Source organism: Simochromis diagramma, unplaced genomic scaffold, assembly GCF_900408965.1.
Source record: "Simochromis diagramma unplaced genomic scaffold, fSimDia1.1 OVJJ01000678.1, whole genome shotgun sequence".
NCBI classification, from domain to species: domain Eukaryota; kingdom Metazoa; phylum Chordata; class Actinopteri; order Cichliformes; family Cichlidae; genus Simochromis; species Simochromis diagramma.
Genome location: NW_024387468.1, coordinates 37,455 through 57,078, shown reverse-complemented (window position 1 = coordinate 57,078; position 19,624 = coordinate 37,455). Strand labels below are relative to the sequence as shown.

Genomic DNA, 19,624 nt, shown 5'->3' with positions numbered 1-19,624 from the left:
ACTTCTATCGCTGCACCATCGAGAGCATCCTGACCAACTGTATAACAGTCTGGTACGGGAACTGCTCTGCCTCGGACCGGAAGGCGTTGCAGAGGGTCGTGAAAACTGCCCAGCGCATCGCCGGAGCACCACTTCCTGCCATAAAAGACATCTACAGGAAGCGGTGTCTGAAAAGGGCTGGGAAAATCATCAAAGACCCCAGTCACCCATCACATGGACTCTTCACCCTCCTGCCCTCTGGGAGGCGCCACAGGAGCCTCCGGACTAAGACCACCAGGTACCGGAACAGCTTCTTCCCCACAGCTGTCAGACTCCTGAACTCTGCCTCCTGACATCTGACCCACGTTAAACTCATGGACTGAACATACACACACCCACAATGGACAACTGTACCCTCAAACACACAATAATAACATGGACTGAACCACCACTCACAACCACTAGCACTTTATATAGCCTCTGTAGAAACTATCTACACCCTCACTTATCTTAACTGCACTACTGTATAGCTCTGTGTAAATAATCATTCTGTACATTCGATAATCTTTAATCCTACAACTGTTTACAACTTGCATAGTTCCCATTTCTGTATAGCTGTATATCTCAGATTCTGTAAAGTTATTTATTTCATATTCTGTATAGTTTTTCATATTTATATCCTGTTCATAGCCTGTACATAGCTTGTACTCACTACAGCCTGTACATACTTATAGTTATAGAATATTCACAACATACTTCATACCGTGTACATTATAACATACCATAATAGACCCATTTCTGTAATATACTCACATATCTATATTATTGCTAATATATATTGTAATATATCTATATCACTAAAGCACTTCTGGATGGATGCAAACTGCATTTCGTTGCCCTGTACCTGTGCATGTGCAATGACAATAAAGTTGAATTCTATTCTATTCTATTCTATTCTGGCACATCAGCTGTAGTCTGTTATGTTGAAGTTGCCTCGTTCTAATGTTTTCTCTGAGGCTGCTGTAAATGTGAATATATTTACTGTGGGTTTTGCTTGAAAAAGCTTTACGTTGTGAAAAACTGAAATCTTGAAATTAGAATTGTTGTGCCTTATTTTGTGGATCTTTTTACATATATTCCTTTTGAAAATACTAACATTTGTATATTTATTTATTTTTGTTTGTCTGATAACATTTATTTAAAAAATGAATTGGACATTTCAAACAGTTACTCGCTACTTACTCAGTACTTGAGTAGCCTTTTCACCAAGTACTTTTTTACTCTTACTCGAGTAACTTTTTTGACGACTACTTTTCACTTTTACTTGAGTAATAATATTTTAAAGTAATGATACTCTTACTTGAGTACAATTTTTGGATACTCGACCCACCTCTGCTTAAAGGCTCCGTGTCTGACATAAACCGGTCTGTGGCGCAAAAAAGGTTGGGGACCGCTGCTGTACAGAATGAGGGTTAATAGGACCGTACTCATATGAATATGTTATGTAAATTGATTTATTCTTGTACCTCCACGCCGTAGCAGCCCAATTCTTCACCCCAGTGAAGAGGTGATCGTTTTCTCCTCGTTTTAATAAATTAAGCCGTTTGGTCTTTGTTCCCCACAACATGTCACCAATTCAAAAAAATCTAAATTAGCTGTATAAGCGGCTATACATGAAAAACCGCGGGACCCACCATACAAGCTGGTTTACGGTTATTTTAAATAAAAGAAACATGTCTATGCAGATGCCCAAAGCTTAACAACACGACCGCTATAACAATTTAACTTTTGTACAACCAGATTTTCATATACTTACATTTGAAAGTGTTTTCCTCTCCCGCTTCGACCACCACCGTTATCAGAAACAAATCTCCTCTATGACCCACAATGAATCCTGGGATATAGTAGGACACGAAGGATACATCAGACCCATCCTTAGAATTTGGGGAAAAGTAGGACGCATTTGTCGCCACATTTTGAGTGCTCTTTGTATTCGGACAGCCTTCGTCGCGTCGCTGTGACGTCATTGCATCCAAATATGGCATTTTAAGCATCCTTCCCCTGAATTCGGACACAGCTTCAGTACATTCACAAAGGACACAGACCTTCAAAGTAAAACAGGAAATGTAACACTGAGACATGGGCTTGACTAGGGGACACGGCTGACAGGGGAGACAGAGCAAATAAGAAACACAGAGACCAAACATAAGGGAGGCAGAGAGAACACTAAACACTGTGTCACTGACCCAGGACCGTGACAGATTTAAAGAAAAAGATAATTCCACAACAACACCTACCGTAGCAGGTGAAAGTCCCCACACAGCAATGATGTGTGTGAAGTCAGAGAGTCAGCACTAAATAGTCATTAGAAGAAAGCACACACACAGTCATGTTTTTATATTTTAGTGAGGACATAATGCTTTCCCGAGCCACTTCCCTTAACCATAACCATCAAAAATGAATGCCTAACTCTAACCCTGAGCCCAAACCTGACCATAACCTCACTGTAACCCTGACACAAGAACCAAAATGCCTTCAAACTCCATTTTATCCCCATGAGGGCTCCCTAACACAAAAAAACAAAAAGACAAGAAGTCACATATAAGAAAGAAAGACAAGCACAGAACAAACAGAAAAAGAGTGAGACAAAACAAAGAGAATAAAGTACACGAAACAATGGAAAGGATTTAAAGGAAGGGGGTGCCATAAACACAAATAGAGTGAACAGAGGACGGGGTGTCAAAAAAGACAGGGGGTGCCATTAAAAGACAAAGACAAACAAAGAGAAAAACAAGTGCTGCTAGAGGAGGAGCTTCTTCCCGCAGGCGATACGGTCTCTCAATCACACCACCACACAGTACTGACCCACACACATGGTTCTTACACACACACTGGACATTCTGGACATTGTTCTCACTTCATCACTTAAATCACTTTAAGCATATTTGCACTGCACAAGACACTAAATAATGTGGATTGCACAACACTGGTCATTATATTCTTCATTTCCAGTTAATACTTGTACAGCTGCTGTTATTGTGTATATATATATATATTTCTTTATACATTCTTATATAGTTCTATACTGTGTATTGTGTATTTTGTTGTACAGTTATTTTATTTTCAACTTTAATTTATATATTTTATCTTATTCTTTCCCAGTTAAATTTACCCTTCATTCTAATTTGTGTTGTACAGTTATCTCATTTTTAACTTAATTTTTATATTTTATTTTATTTTATTCCTTCCTAGTTAAATTTACCCTTTTTAACTGTCATATTTATTTCCTATCTTATTCATAGCCTTTTCGTTTTTTCTTTAGGTCACGAGCAGTTGTCTAAGCATTTCACTGCATATCGTACTGTGTATGACTGTGTATGTGGCAAATAAAAATTTTAATTTGATTTGAATTTAGATGATAACAACAAGAGACGACCTTCGGCTCATGAAAGCCAGACAGAGTGTGGGTGTAGATTATATCGCATATCTTGTCGGTAAAGCTTTAGATTTACAGGAGGTTTCGCGCTGTGCACATCTCCTTTCCGGAAGGTTTTTTTGAATAAAGTGATTGAATATATTTTGAATACACTGAGTCAGCGTCTTCTCTGTCCAGCCTGAGGACTAAAAGAATCAGGTTGATAGAAGTATTTTGATTTTTTTAAGCTGTAATGTAAAAACCCTGTAAAACAAAAAGCAAAGAAAGGTGATATTGAGATAGATGATATTGATTCAGATGGTGTTGCACCTTGCGATCATCAGCAATGAGAATCAACAATTATGACAGGAATAGCTGTGGTTCTTGAGCTAGTGACAAACAGATTTACCTTCACAGCTGTGAAGGTCAGTATGAGGACTGATAGGAAGCTGAATGTTAAACTGTCCCGAATGACACATTATTTTTTTATTAAAATGAGAAATTTAGTAGAATCATCTCTCATAAAGTATAAGTGACTGGCAGAAAAAGTGAATGACAAATATCTGTTTTGACATTGATTCGGCAGAGATTAGTAAGACTTCAGTGTCCTGACTTTATAAACTTCATATCGATTTATTAAATCATTTACAGTATTCCTGCAAACTGATGTTTGATCCTTTGGTGCTAGAGCTAAACCACATCCATGTATAAGAAAGTATTAGAAAAGTAGACCAAATTAATTTTATGCTCACATTACTGGGATTTTAAATTTACAGACTGGAAAAATCAAAAGTTCTTTGTCCCCATTTATTCATCAAGAATTCTTCTTTTTATAGTCATGGGAATCTAAATGCATAGTGATAAAAAAAATAATGCATGCAAAGATTTAAAAATCCCATGATCACAGTTAAAGTGGCACCTGAACAATTTGAACATGTTTGTCTAACTTAAATAAATGATAGTTATGGTATGAAATCAACACATAAAGCAGGGACCAGAAGAACAAACAGCACAGAGAAGTGCGTGGTCAGCTTCTCGAAGTCTTTGAAAGTCTTTCAGCAGGAACAACATTATTCCCAAAGAAATGTCTGTCCAAACTCTTCCGTGATTTGACAACTGTGATGTGGTAACTGTGAAGAGTTTATCATTCATGTAATTCTCTTTATCAAACTAACTACCACTGATACACATTTGTACTGGAAGAGCAATAGTGTTTGCAAAATATTCATATTTGTGGTAGGATTGGTTTGTGCACTTATTCGACTCATTATTATCTCTATTGGTCAAGTTAGTTGCAACAAATAACTCTGAAATTGAAACAGCTGGAATTGAACCAAAGGATGAGAGACTAAGGTTACAGCTAATGATATTTCAAAGTTTACCTGTGGGAACCGACTGGGCAATACTAGTATAGTACAGCTCTGTTTTTAACTGTGATACAGGCACATAACCAGTGGAGGATTAGGAATTGTTCATAAAAAGCCGATTCCTAAATTCCTAATGTCAGAAGTGGATGCTAACTAACTTTACAGTGGCTCTTTCCAAATGCTGAAAATTGTGTAAGGACAGCACGGATCAATAACTAATAATTCCTGTCTTATGCCTAATGACAAAAAAAGAGAGACCAACCTAGCTAAATGTAAACTGTTTATATGTTAAAGGTTCTAATGATGGAATACTGCAGTATCGTTAAGTTCATCAAAAAAACACGGATCATTGTTTATTGAATCTGATAGTGTGAAAAAAATAGCGCCCATCAATGCTTGTATATTTAATGTGTCAGTGTTCCTGTGCACTCAAAGTGCTCCATATAGACGCTGCAGCACTGATCCCAGCAAAAGTAAATGACACACCTTCAAAAAGTGTAGGCACAAACAGGCAGACGTCTGCTCACAGTAGATCTGAATCTATGTTTGTTGATAAAAATATTATGATGAAGTCCAGAAATCCAAAGAGTCACAGGAAACACAAGGTGAGAGTTATCAGCTCCAGGGCTTAACATATGCAATGTCCTCAAGGAGAAACTCGTCCAAAATCACAAACACCTTATGTGATGTCCTTCTGTCTCGGTGGCCGGTGAATGTTTCTGACCACACACTTCACCATCCACTCAATGCCTTCGTTCACGCCGTCCCTGTATGGAACAAGCAGATTGTTTCATATTTCTTTTAACATCTACAGGGTGTGAAATTATTTAAGACTAACATTTCATTGAAAGCAATACAAAAACACATGAAACGTTAAAACTAAGGCATTTCCTAACATATGCTCATTTTGAATTTAATACTGCTGTAGCTGCTGCCCGGACCAACAGCAGCTACTTAGCAGTGATCTAATAACATGACTGGCTAGAAAAAGGTGAGTCTTTGAAAAATGAAGATGGGCCAGTTCACCAGTCTGCAAGCAGACAACAGTAAACAACGAGGACTGAATTCAAAACGGTGCAAAATATTTCTTCACAGAAAGGACAAGGCTGAAAGCTAAACAGCTGGGATGTTACTTTAAAAACAGACAGAGTGGAAATCACTGCATTTGCTGAGAATTACTTGTGAAATCCACTGCATCCACTAATGTGACTTTAGACTCTACAACTAAAAAAACAAAAACAAATGCTAATGTCTTCTCTGAGGCTCAAGCTCATTTAAGTTGGGTTGAGGAAAAGGAGGGCTGTGCAATCACATTCTGAAACATCCACCCTTGTTAAAAAAGGATGACCATCCATCTTACAGTTCAGAAGAATCTGTGATGGTGCAGTTTTCTGCTACTGATCGTGGCACGAGGAACTTTGACCCCATTAATGCTGCTGGAAGTGCAAACCTGTCAACCATTAAAAACCTCTGGCACACTTTGAAAATGAAATGAAAACATTACAAAAAGGTCTTTTGACTATTTCCAATTAAATTTAGGATTTTAATATTTGGAAATCACCACATTGTGGTTGTTTTTGCATTTTAAGTGAAGGGACTGTAATTAAATGTGAGAAAACATTTGATGCAATGTTATTATTTGAATTGTTGAAGGCAGTCCTTGTCTATTAACTGATGTGGTCATAAACTTAAATTGATGCAAATTTGCATTCACTGTAATTGAATCAAATAAAAACACAACAATTACTTTCATAGCTTAGCTTCTGTTGAACACATGCTACATTGCATCATGTGTGTGAGCAAGCTGTTGCAAACAAAGTCATCATTTAAAACTGTTGTAGTCTTACCCTGTGAGAGCAGTGCAAGGCTGGACTAAACAGTCTCTCTTGCCAATCTTTGGAGCACAGTCACTGAAGGTTGTTTTAATGTCGGGCACCGACAAACAGTTCTGAGAAAAAGAACATACACAAGACTGAAGGCAGTGACCAAGTTCAAGATTCTAGGTCTTTATTGTCAACACACACACAGTGTACAGCGTCCCGAAATGCTGTTTTACCCCAACCACCTCAATGGTGTATTTATGAGAATATAAAAAATACATCTCCAAGAGATATAAAACTAGAAATTACAAATAAATAATAACTCGCTAAATTTGGGTAAAATTAAGAAATAAGAAGGTTCTATTACTAACTATATCTATGTCCAATACACAAAGATAGGACAGAGACAATACGAAGTGGATTGTGCAGTAGGTATTGAATACCAGTGCACGTGTAATGAATGAATGCTTGGTGTGAATGAAAAGTCCAGGTACCGGTACATCTTGCTTATTAGCCAGCACGAGGAGCGGAACGCCTTCCAGTGCCTCACTGCTGATCATTTTCTCTGGAAGAGAAGAGAGATCAATCACTGATTCAATAATACAGCACTCTGAGAAAGTACCTGCACCTTTTCTGATTCCTTAATTTCTCATATTTGTCACACATTTCAGATCTTCAAACTGATCGTAATATCAGACAGATTGTCCCTGCGTCTGTGTGGCTTCCTCCCACAGTCCAGAGACATTCACTTAGTGGAGTTAGGTTAACTGGTGAGTCTAAATTGTCCATAGGTGTAAATATGAGTGTGAACGGTTGTTTGTCTCTGCTGCTGGCACTCTGTCCATGGTGTTTCGCCCTATAGTAGCTTGGATAGGCTTGATGTTCAGACTGCCCTTCTCTGTGCCAAGCTGGTCTGGACGAATTGAAGGCTCCGTAACATGTTTTGTCTCCAAATAATTAAACAGTTTATCCTTTGCACAGAATGCTCTGATGGTATTTTGTGACAATGGTGGGGAAATAACCTAAAATGATTTTATGCTTGTTATTCTTCTTTGCCAAAAGACATGCAGACTGCTGTTGCACTCTGCTTTGTTGTTTACGCCCCTGCAAAGTACAATTAAGGCCTAACAAAGACAACCTGAGTGTGTGTGTGTGTGTGTGTGATAGTCACGATTACGTCAACTATTAAAATCGTCGACGACTGATTTAATAGTCGACGCGTCGTTTGAAGCTTTGTAAGATCACAAAAGCCGCAGGAATAAGTAGCAGGCTTTAAGAGTGTAATAACGGACTGAAACAGAAGATGGCAGCACTGCATGTACAAGGATGCCAGCTGCCGTTAAACCCCGAAGAAGAAGAAGAAGCTGTCCCAGAATTCATAGCGCAGCCCAGCTCAGTTTCCAACAATGGCGGCAGCTAGTTAGTTTTAATGTTACTCTTATTATTCTTTCTGGGTCACAAAATAAACGTTTAACATATTTTCAGGCGAGAATGTAGCTGTGTAAACCTCAAATATCTGCTCAGTTTATCAAGACACCACATATTTTCAAAAGCGCTCCGACGTTTTCGGAGACGTCTGTTACCCACTAGCTCGATAGCTAGCCGGGGGCAAGGCTCACTAGAGCCGTGAGAACACCGGACTCCCGGCAGATCGTTTTCAAACCCACTGCCGTCTTTCGCTACTCAGGTTAAACATGATATATAAGTCACTTAGATAACTTAAAAATGTTATTGTTTGGCTTTTTTCAGTGTTTTATTTGTTCCTGAGTAAATCGGTTTGGCTGAGATTAAAGTTTTTACACAGCTGAATAAACGTCAAGCAGACAGCTGATTATCAGAAGTGTGAGATGCTGGAGAATTTACTCCGGTGTCCTGTTATATTTTAGATAGCAAGGAGTTTATTAAACTTCACTGAAACAATCTGCAGATTTCATTAAAGTTTAATAAACTATCATCTTGTCTTTATTTTTAGTTAGCACCTTAAACACTTAAAGCTGTAAGCTAATGATAGTTATATAAGAGCAGATGCTGCTGGTGCAATAAGCTGTAGTTTTACGTCCAATGGATGATGATCTGATTAGTCGACTAATCGCAAAAATAATCGGTGACTAGTCGACTATCAAAATAATCGTTTGTGGCAGCCCTAGTGTGTAAGGCCATATATTACAGACTTCCATAATAGGGCTTATATATACTGCGATGTTTATAGTAACTGTTATGACTGCATTTCTAGTTATAAGGTTTGGGTGGACATGATCTCTTCACACAGGGACAGGTCGATCTGAATACCTTTTTAACCTTAATAAACAAAATCTTTGTTTATTTGACCTTATTTGGCCCTGAAGAAGAGTTCTGAGATCCAAAAACCTCAAATATAATAACCTATATGTGGCAATACAAACAACTGTAGCAAGCAGCATAGTTTTGTCATTTTGACGTTCAGATTAATCTATTGATCTTGAAGGCGAGGTCAGAGATCAATTTTTAAAATATTTATGCAGGACTTTCTATGTGTTATATTTTCTACTTGTGAGAATCACAGTTTATATGTTCTAAGGCTTTTTGTCACTTTTTGAACAATAAATCATGAAGTTTACCTTAAAAGATATCGGTGCATGTAAGCCAAATTTTTATGGATCGTTAACATGACCCCACAGTTTTTATCAGAATTCATACAAACATTTTCAAACTATCATGAAGACAGACAGAAGGTCGAAGGTGCGCACAAACACTAGCAAAAACACAACCTCCTTGGCGGAGGGATTAAGGAAGAGGACAAGTGCTTTGTCACAGCACTATGAATGTCAGAACAAATATCAATGTTTCCATTTGTTCAGTAAATAACACAGAGACAAGAAGGTTACTCACCAAAGGCCTCTTTTGATTCTGACAGGCGCTCTTCATCAGTTGAATCTATCACATAGATGACGCCATGGGATTCAGCGTAGTACTAGATACAACCATGAAGAGGAAAACACGTCACAACACATATATACACACACACATATCTATATGTGTATATATACATATATATCTATATATATATCTATATATATATATATATTAGGGGTGTAACGATACACAAAATTCACAGTTCGGTTCGGTTCGATACTTTGGTGTCACGGTTCGATATTTTTTCGATACAAAAAAAATATTCATGCCTTTTTAATTTGTCATTTATTAAAATTATAAATATATATTTTAACTCAAAAGTACAGTTTTTAAATTTAATGTTGCTGAAACAAAAGTAATTAAAAAATAAATATATCTCAGGGCTCTCAAAATTTCAAAATCCCTGGTAGCCCTTCGGGCAGGGACTCTTCAGTTTTTGGTAGCCCAAAATAAATGTAAGTAGCCCGAATAAAAAAAGAGAGCAATTTTTTGATTGATGTTTTGTTTCCTGTTTTGTTTCCTTTACAATATTATACATTAAAGTATAATATTGTAAAGGAAACAAAACATTAATCAAAAAATTGTTGAAAAACAAATTACAACATTGTATAACAATTACAATCATCAACTCAAATACTTGGTTCTAATTGAACAGAAAGTTCTATGAACTTGTAAGAACTGTGTAGGACATGAATCAGTCTGTGTCAGATCCTGAATTTGAAATTTCCGCTGAAGTCACGGGTAAGAGACAAGTGGAACCAAGATCTAGGCCATTTGCTTTTTGAAGTTTGCAAAGACTGCTAAATTTTGCCAGTGGTAGTTCACTCTTTGCAACATAGTACGCTGTTCTAAACAGATTTTTCAGGTTTATTTTTAGTATGTTATTTGCAATTGGTGTTTGTTCTGGGAAAGATATTGCAGACTGAGCAATAATGCATTTCTTGCATTTCTCATGGCTTCTAATGGGGGCCTTTCTTAAAATGACTGGTCCCAGTAACAAAGGCGGTTGTCGACTCAGAAATCGAGAGAAAACCAACAACACACCCAGCAGAACATTATGTTATTTACACGGGTGCACATAAGTGGTCCGCATGTGCGCATTCGCTGTCAAAATAAAAGACACGCACGAGATAAGAAGTTGCAGCGCGCGTTTGCGTCCATATAAAAAGCACTGTTTTTGTCCGCTATATTTTCACGGCACATTCCGCACCACATCTCTGTGCGTTCATCATTTGTTACAAGCCAGCTCACCTCCTGCAACCACTTTTCCGAGAATACGCGCTTCTTTTGTGGTTCGGACTCCTTCTGACATTTGTTTGGAGGTGGAGGAACACCAAAGTAATTGCTTAAAGGAGCTTCTTCGACATCTTTAAGAGTTTTAAACAAATGTCTGTCCTCCAGAAAATCTTATGTATGCAAACACGCGTTGCAACTTCATATCTTGTGCGCGTTTTTTTTTGTTGTTTTTTTTGACAGCGAATGCGCACCTGCGGACCACTTATGTGCAGCCCCGGTTATATAGCTCGTCATATTGCAGCCACAGAAATTCTTTTGTCCATGAAACCATAAAGCTGCACTTTCTTTTTGCCTTATAGTCTGATTTGTCATAACTTTTCCGTTTTGTGGTAAGCTTTTCTTTGGCTGTCACTTCTTCACCCTGACCTGTCTTATTTGGCTCAGCAGAACTAAAATATATATCCTGCTGCTTTTACACACGCACTCACATAAGCTCAGCGATTCTCTGCGCGATCAACCTCTCACATGTTTAAGCTTGCTGCGGGAGATTTCACTTGTCATGTTTGCATAGTAAGCTAACGATTAATAAGACGATGTCAGAGGAATTGGTGCACAAATTATCATCACTCACAGATCAGTGCTGTCGCTCTCTATACACAGATCGCACGACTGCAAAGTGAAAGCAAAAAAACAAGCGCAAATTCAAACGCGATTTCAATATGTCACATATTGGCAGTGGCTCACCGATGCCAATGACATAATTACCCAGCTACATTTCCGAAAGAATGCAAAAGTATTGACATATATTTTTCCTTCCTACAATAGCCCGACGGGCAGGGCAGAGATAGATTTTGGTAGCCCGACTGGGGTTGCAAAATCGCTAGCCCGACGTCCCGGGGCTAGCGATTTTGCAAGCCCTGTATCTGATTGAGGAATCACTCATCTTTGGAAAAGAGAGTTTATTACAGAGAAATGGCTCTTTCCAAAATAAAAGCTATACTATACGCTTCTTCTGGGCTATATTCTCAGCAACATATTGTAGCGGGTCAGGGCTGTTCGGGGTTCTGTTTGTACAGTTATGTTTTGTTTATGTTGCCATAGTGACGGGTGACGCCCTCTCGCTGCGACGGTGTGTCCTTCCGGGGTCAGAGGGCGCCCTGTGTGTTGTTGTTGTTGTTGCTGTGCGGTTGCCGCGCTGAGCAGTTAGCTAGCGGCAGTGTTCTTCTGCAGATGTCAATAAACGGCTGTGCTTCCTGGCTAGCTCACGGGAAGCAAGACCAAACGATACCTCCGTCTCCTCCTTGTCTGAGCTCGCCACAATATTAAACATATCAGGTCCCCATAAGGAGAATCATGTGCTAACGGCTGTCTAAATGACTCGGGTAAAGTTTGTAGCATGCATGTTTGTTGTTTTTGTCTGCTTCCACTTGTCTTTGCACTAGGATGATGTCGGCGTAAATGTGGAGTCATATTCGTTGTGTTCCCACTAGTGCTGTCAGCGTTAATCTGAAATGACGCTAACACCACAACACGGCAAAGTTAACGAGCGTTGGGCTGGACGGCGTCAACACGTTAACGAGCTAACTGCGCTAACGCACTAGCTCCCACCCAGCTGGAAATAGTTTATTTTGATGCACATGCTGTTTTCTTTGCAAATTTGCATCATAGGATTGTTTTTTTTGTTTTTCCTGCAGTATATAAAAATTGCTGTATCTCCAAAATAAAACAATGAAGACACTCAAAATAAATTTCCTGTTGTTGTAAACTATTTTTTGCAACTTTTTTGTATTTAAAGTTTTGAGGGATAAACCTCTTAAATTTCTCCAAGTAGAAATATATGTAAACAAAACAAAAACGATTTTCAATTTTTTTGTAGTTTATTGCACTTGTTTGCAATTAATGTAGTTACTATGGACTTAATGCATACATATTATTAAAATATGGGCTATAACAGTTGTATTGATGTATAGCAACTTGAAATGCTCCCACAAATGGCACTACAGCATGTACAAAAGAAATAATATAAGCTCTGGCGGACTTCGTTCTATGGTAGGTCTTAAAGGGTTAAATAAATATCGTCAAATAATCGTGATCTCAATTTCAGTGAAAATAATCGTGATTATCATTTTTGCCATAATCGAGCAGCCCTATATATATATCTATATATCTATCTATATCTATATATCTATATATATATATATATATATATATATATATATATATATATATATACAGGGAGTGCAGAATTATTAGGCAAATGAGTATTTTGTCCACATCATCCTCTTCATGCATGTTGTCTTACTCCAAGCTGTATAGGCTCGAAAGCCTACTACCAATTAAGCATATTAGGTGATGTGCATCTCTGTAATGAGAAGGGGTGTGGTCTAATGACATCAACACCCTATATCAGGTGTGCATAATTATTAGGCAACGTCCTTTCCTTTGGCAAAATGGGTCAAAAGAAGGACTTGACAGGCTCAGAAAAGTCAAAAATAGTGAGATATCTTGCAGAGGGATGCAGCAGTCTCAAAATTGCAAAGCTTCTGAAGCGTGATCATCGAACAATCAAGCGTTTCATTCAAAATAGTCAACAGCGTCGCAAGAAGCGTGTGGAAAAACCAAGGCGCAAAATAACTGCCCATGAACTGAGAAAAGTCAAGCGTGCAGCTGCCAAGATGCCACTTGCCACCAGTTTGGCCATATTTCAGAGCTGCAACATCACTGGAGTGCCCAAAAGCACAAGGTGTGCAATACTCAGAGACATGGCCAAGGTAAGAAAGGCTGAAAGACAACCACCACTGAACAAGACACGCAAGCTGAAACGTCAAGACTGGGCCAAGAAATATCTCAAGACTGATTTTTCTAAGGTTTTATGAACTGATGAAATGAGAGCGAGTCTTGATGGGCCAGATGGATGGGCCCGTGGCTGGATTGATAAAGGGCAGAGAGCTCCAGTCCGACTCAGACGCCAGCAAGGTGGAGGTGGAGTACTGGTTTGGGCTGGTATCATCAAAGATGAGCTTGTGGGGCCTTTTCGGGTTGAGGATGGAGTCAAGCTCAACTCCCAGTCCTACTGCCAGTTTCTGGAAGACACCTTCTTCAAGCAGTGGTACAGGAAGAAGTCTGCATCCTTCAAGAAAAACATGATTTTCATGCAGGACAATGCTCCATCACACGCGTTCAAGTACTCCACAGCGTGGCTGGCAAGAAAGGGTATAAAAGAAGAAAAACTAATGACATGGCCTCCTTGTTCACCTGATCTGAACCCCATTGAGAACCTGTGGTCCATCATCAAATGTGAGATTTACAAGGAGGGAAAACAGTACACCTCTCTGAACAGTGTCTGGGAGGCTGTGGTTGCTGCTGCACGCAATGTTGATGGTGAACAGATCAAAACACTGACAGAATCCATGGATGGCAGGCTTTTGAGTGTCCTTGCAAAGAAAGGTGGCTATATTGGTCGCTGATTTGTTTTTGTTTTGTTTTTGCATGTCAGAAATGTATATTTGTGAATGTGGAGATGTTATATTGGTTTCACTGGTAAAAATAAATCATTGAAATGGGTATATATTTGTTTTTTGTTAAGTTGCCTAATAATTATGCACAGTAATAGTCACCTGCACACACAGATATCCCCCTAAAATAGCTAAAACTAAAAACAAACTAAAAACTACTTCCAAAAACATTCAGCTTTGATATTAATGAGTTTTTTGGGTTCATTGAGAACATGGTTGTTGTTCAATAATAAAATTATTCCTCAAAAATACAACTTGCCTAATAATTCTGCACTCCCTGTATATACATACATACATACATACATACACACACACACACATATATATATATATATATATATATATATATATATATATATATATATATATATACACACACTAGGGGTGCAACGATACACAAAATTCACAGTTCGGTTCGATAGTCTTTCGATACAAAAAAATGTTCATACCGATATTTTCAAATCCGATCTGGGTCACTTTCGTATGTGGTACTGAATCGGATACATATCTGATGTTTTAGAAAGTGACTGCTGTTTGATGGTCATGTCGCATTAAACCCGTCTTTTACGTCACCGACACAAGACAGATGCCAATCATCAGCGCCCGAGAAGACATCGCGAACGCTTCCTGGCCATCCCATGTAGATGTCAGTGAAACTGTTGGGAAGACAACTATCCTTTGAAGCACCGCTCCTCTAAAACAGCAATAAGGATCATTATTAGGTTATTTACATTATTATGTAAATAACAAAATAACTTAAAGCAAAAATTGGGAAACGTAAAGTCCGAAGTCTTTATATAAAGGGCCATCAGTCAAACAATACTGTTTGCTCTGGGTCTAAACAGAGCGCGTTGTGTGTGACGTCTTCTTTTGCGCATGCGGGCCGCCTTGAGGGTTCACACTAGAGCGCGTTTGCTGTCGCATTTTATTTGTAGTGTGAACGAGCAGACAAAAAAATCGGATTTGATCAAAAAATTGGAATTGAGCATTAAGACCTGCAGTGTGAATGTAGCCTAAATGACTCGGGTAAAGTTTGCAGCATGGTGCTTCTTGTTTCTGTCTGCTTTCACTTGTCTTTGCACTAGGATGATGTCGGCGTAAATGTGCAGTCATATTCGTTGTGTTCCCACTAGTGCTGTCAGCGTTAATCTGAAATGACGCTAACACCACAACACGGCAAAGTTAACGAGCGTTGGGCTGGACGGCGTCAACACGTTAACGAGCTAACTGCGCTAACGCACTAGCTCCCACCCATGTAATTGAGCATTGCGTGGCACATCCGACATACTGTTTTACTTGACGCGCTTACCTTCACGGTCATACGTCACATGAAAACCAAAATAGTTCCAATGGCCAGATCTGAATGAGGGTGGGGGAGGTTCAATTTGCCATGTTGCAACGAGCTTAGCTTCTGTCTGCTAGCTTGCGCTGCGCTCAGTGGATCTGCGCTCGACAGTGCAGCCTAGGCGGAGTAGTCGAACGCAGATCCACTGAGCTCTCAACACAGACAGCATCGTCAGAAGAAAAGTTGATAAAATAAATTAAAAATTTTGTATTGTTCGATACATATGCGTACCGAACCGAAAGCACTGTATCGAACGGTTCAATATCGATACGAGTATCGTTGCACCCCTAATATATGTTTATTTGGGTTCGTGGTTGTATTCCTGAAAGTACTGCTATACTGCGGTTAGCAAAACCCCATTTCAGAAGAGCAATTCACTGCAGTAATTGTCAAGTAATTTAAAGACCCATATTTATTTTACACAACAGGACAAAAACAACATGTCAAATTCTGAAATTAAGAATTTCATCAAAATGTAACAAGTTTGTACACTTCCAGCGCTGTGTTTGGGACTTGTGGAGACTCACTGCTATACCTTTGAAAGAAAAGGATTTCCCCTGCTCAACAGTGTGGGCCTTCACATCTGTATATATCCATCAGCAGTTAATAGGGCCTTCACTGATGTGTAGATTATCCATCCCATGTTCAAGATGCAACACAGTTTACTATGATAACAATGGTTCCCCTCCTCTCTAGTTTGCAGATCACAACATCCATGACCAAAACTATTTTAAATTCTGACCGTTTCCACTACACCTCAAAGTTTGAAGATGGAGCTGACAATTTAGCCTTTGACCAATATCACCACTCTTCTGTGCTGTGGGTGAAAGATTAAGATCACAGATACAAAGGGAGGAGAACTGCATCCAGATGACCAGCGTTTACTTTGGTTTTCTGGAAGTATGTATGTATGTTTCGGCTAATTGTCGTGTTGGAAGGTAAATCAACAACCGAATGTTGCTGCCGACTGCTTTAACCTCCTAGGACCTGCGTCCACATATGTGGACATCACATTTTGGGTTATTTAGATCAAAATACTCAATTTTGCTCTACAAGGGCCTGATATCCACTTACGAGGACATTATACTGCTACTGTTCTATCAAATTTTTAAACGAATATCCTCATATGTAGCTCTTATTTTTCTTAAAGACAAAAATAAGGTAAAAAAAAAAAAAAAAGATCTGGTAATCCTTTGTATTTACGTTCATCGGGCCCCAATATGCCCAACTATCAAAGAGAAATTAAAAATGCATGCCGTGGAAGAGTTCGGGTCTTAGGAGGTTAAGTTTACTTTCAAAATCTTCCTCCTTTCTTCATGATCCCTTTCACCTTGATGACATTTCCAGTTCTAGACACTCTGAAGCATCCCCACACCTTAATACTCCCACCACTGTGTTTAAATGTGGTGTTCTGTGGATTGTATACCTCTACCTTCTTCCTCCAAACATAAGCAGCATCTCTAGGGCCTAAGAGTAGTAGTTTCGTCTCACCTGACCACAGGTGATACTTTCAGTATGCATAATGTTTCTCCAAGTTATCCTTAGCATACTGTCTGGCTTCAAGGTGTCTCTTCTGCAGAAGTGGACTTTTTCTTGGTGTGCAACTTCACACTCCATTCCTGCGCAGGCTCTCAGTGATTGTCTTATTTGAGACTGCAATTCGTGACTTTGCTAAGTCATTTAGTGTCTTGACAGTTGTTCAAGGGTCTTTGGCACATCTCTCATTAGTTTTCTTTCCAGAGTTTGAAATCTTTTGCTTCCTACTTCTGCAAGGCTTGTTCTGTACTGTTAAGCTCTCTTTGAATTTTTCTGTGATACTTCTGGCTGCAGTTCTTGAAACGTGGATATGCTATGGTCATTGTGTATACCCATCTCCTGCTTTGTGAGCACAACAACTTTTTTTCTCAAGTCTAAACTGATTTCTTTTGTTTCTGGCATGATGCTTTCTCAAGTGACAGCTCCAACCCTTGCCTGATATTTTAATACTCAGAATCAATTAGAACATAACCCTCTGTTTTAGCTGGATTTTACAAGCTTTAAAGATAACAAAGTTAAAACACAACATTGGACACTAGTGATTTGTGTTTTGGCTCAATCAAAAAGTCAGATTTCAGGGTGCTAATAATATCGAACCTGGTAATATTTTTCTAAGAAATCTGTTATTCTGTTATTGTGTGTAAACAGAAAAAAAATATGCTTTCGAAAGTATTAGCATGTGTAAAAAGGCTATGTTGAAAATCCCTTGAACAACTTGGAAAATGTTGACAAAAACTTCTGCGCTCTGCAGGTGGTAAAAGGTGTTGCCAAATGTATCTGTGTGGCCTGTCCAGGTGCAGTCTATGTATGCTAAACACATGTAAAATATTACATCTTCAAAATAGAAATACTATCTATGTTAGTGTAGAGGATGTGAAAAATTCCTCTTTTTTAACTCACTTTGTCCCACAGAGACTGCAGCTCCTCCTGACCTCCCAAATCCCAGAACATTAGACGAGCCTTGCCAACATCAATTGTGCCAACTGTAAAGGAAAGGAAGAGATTCCCAAAAATGTTATAGATCAGCAGTTTAAATCAAGAACGTTCTGTGAGCTAGAAAGAAGGTAGCATTAGAACATGAAAGATTACATAATTGCATTGATTTGTCCTTTTCTATACCATAACGGTTAAAATATGAAATTACAATTAATTCCTGAAGTTACTCATCAAAAAAGAACTAATAATCATTTTTCGTTGTTAAGCAGTAATTATACACTCAAAAAGCAAGCGATTCCTGCTACTTTGACAAGGCAGGAGAATACTGTGAAGGAGTTCATGCTGATGCAAGCGTAACACTGTTACATTCACTTACTGTTCAGGCCAACTGTAGTGGTGATCTTGGATAAAGTCATCCCCTTGTAATTCTTACTAAACTTTGTTTTGGTCTGTTCCAGGAAAGTCTACAGACACAGAAAATAAGAGTAACCATTAGACTGGTGAATTACTCAGGTGATGAGCACTGTGTAAGTATCTGTGCATGTGTAAAACAAAATTAGCTAAACTTCAGGCAGCTCATTTGCAGGTGGTGGCCACAGACCATCACGCTCTCTCTTTCTCCTGCCTGATTTTTTCACTTTTGCTAGTATCCTTGTCTTTGACAGGATCAAGTGGGACATGCAGTTCATTCAGGCAGTCTAACCCCTTTAGAGTGGCACATTCATAAGTGATTTCTTATTGTTTATGCTCCATTAATGGCCAGATTGATATCAGTCCTTTACTTTAATTTTTTCACCCACTTATTTAGCTCAATCATCCAGGTAAGTTAATCCGTTCTGTAACTTAGGTTTTGTCCTATTTACTGTTCATGATTTCTTGAGACAAAGAGAGTGATAGACCACAAAGCTAACGTAAACAAGAGAACATAACACCGCTTTCAACGCTATGTGCATAACCCAGTTAACCAACTATATAACACAACATCACTTTGATACCGTTTTTCCGGCGTTATCCAGTCCCAGGATCAAAACGCAGTATTCATCCTTCTGGAACATGTACTTATATAATCCAGATAATAAAGTGTACATCTTGAAAAAATTAGACATAAACAAAAACGCGTCCGTGTTCGCTAGTCCTAATGTTGGCTAGGTAGCTTAGCTTAGCTATGAGGCTAAACAAGCAACACGCGCCACTGTGGCTTCATTATACTCCCACTAAACATGCCTGTGTGCGAATATGGGTAGAATAACATGTATGCACTCATAACACAAGTCAGAAAAGCCGTCGTTTAAAAGCACACTTCTACTATGATAGTCTGAACACAATCCTGTTTCTACGTGTCACGTATCCAGGAAGTGCCACTGTATGAATTATGGGAAATGAAGTACATATGGATTCTACCACATTACGTTAGGTGACGGTGTTTTAGATATAAAACTTCGTTTCCCAGGAGGAAGTTCGAAAGGAAGTTCGACATCATTTTAAAGAAAAACGCAACAAATATAGAATGAATTGATTTGTTCCAGTAGCTGTAGAAAGTTCAGAACCAGAGCGTTATTAAGTGAGTGCTGACAGTCTCAACA

General features: G+C 38.7%; 1 protein-coding gene across 1 annotated transcript; it reads right to left on the bottom strand.

Moving 5' to 3' along the window:
* Window positions 1–3,850: 3,850 nt before the first annotated feature.
* Window positions 3,851–19,416, bottom strand: arfrp1 (ADP-ribosylation factor related protein 1). Its single transcript, XM_040014870.1, has 7 exons — window positions 19,037–19,416; window positions 18,418–18,505; window positions 18,006–18,088; window positions 9,450–9,531; window positions 7,076–7,146; window positions 6,609–6,709; window positions 3,851–5,528 (listed from the first exon to the last, which is right to left on the bottom strand). The coding sequence occupies exons 1-7, from the start codon at window positions 19,145–19,147 to the stop codon at window positions 5,441–5,443; spliced, it is 624 nt and encodes a 207-aa protein (XP_039870804.1). The 5' UTR covers window positions 19,148–19,416; the 3' UTR covers window positions 3,851–5,440.
* Between the last annotated feature and the right edge of the window lie 208 nt (window positions 19,417–19,624).

What these genes read in the sequence shown, in the direction of transcription:
- arfrp1 (XM_040014870.1), bottom strand. Translation starts at nt 19,147, where the DNA reads ATGTCTAATTTTTTCAAGATGTACACTTTATTATCTGGATTATATAAG. An exon ending in TGCAGTCTCTGTGGGACAAA is followed by an intron (nt 9,532 to 18,005) that starts GTGAGTTAAAAA and finishes GGTTGTATCTAG; the next exon opens with TACTACGCTGAATCCCATGG. An exon ending in CTAATAAGCAAGATGTACCG is followed by an intron (nt 6,710 to 7,075) that starts GTACCTGGACTT and finishes TCTTTTTCTCAG; the next exon opens with AACTGTTTGTCGGTGCCCGA.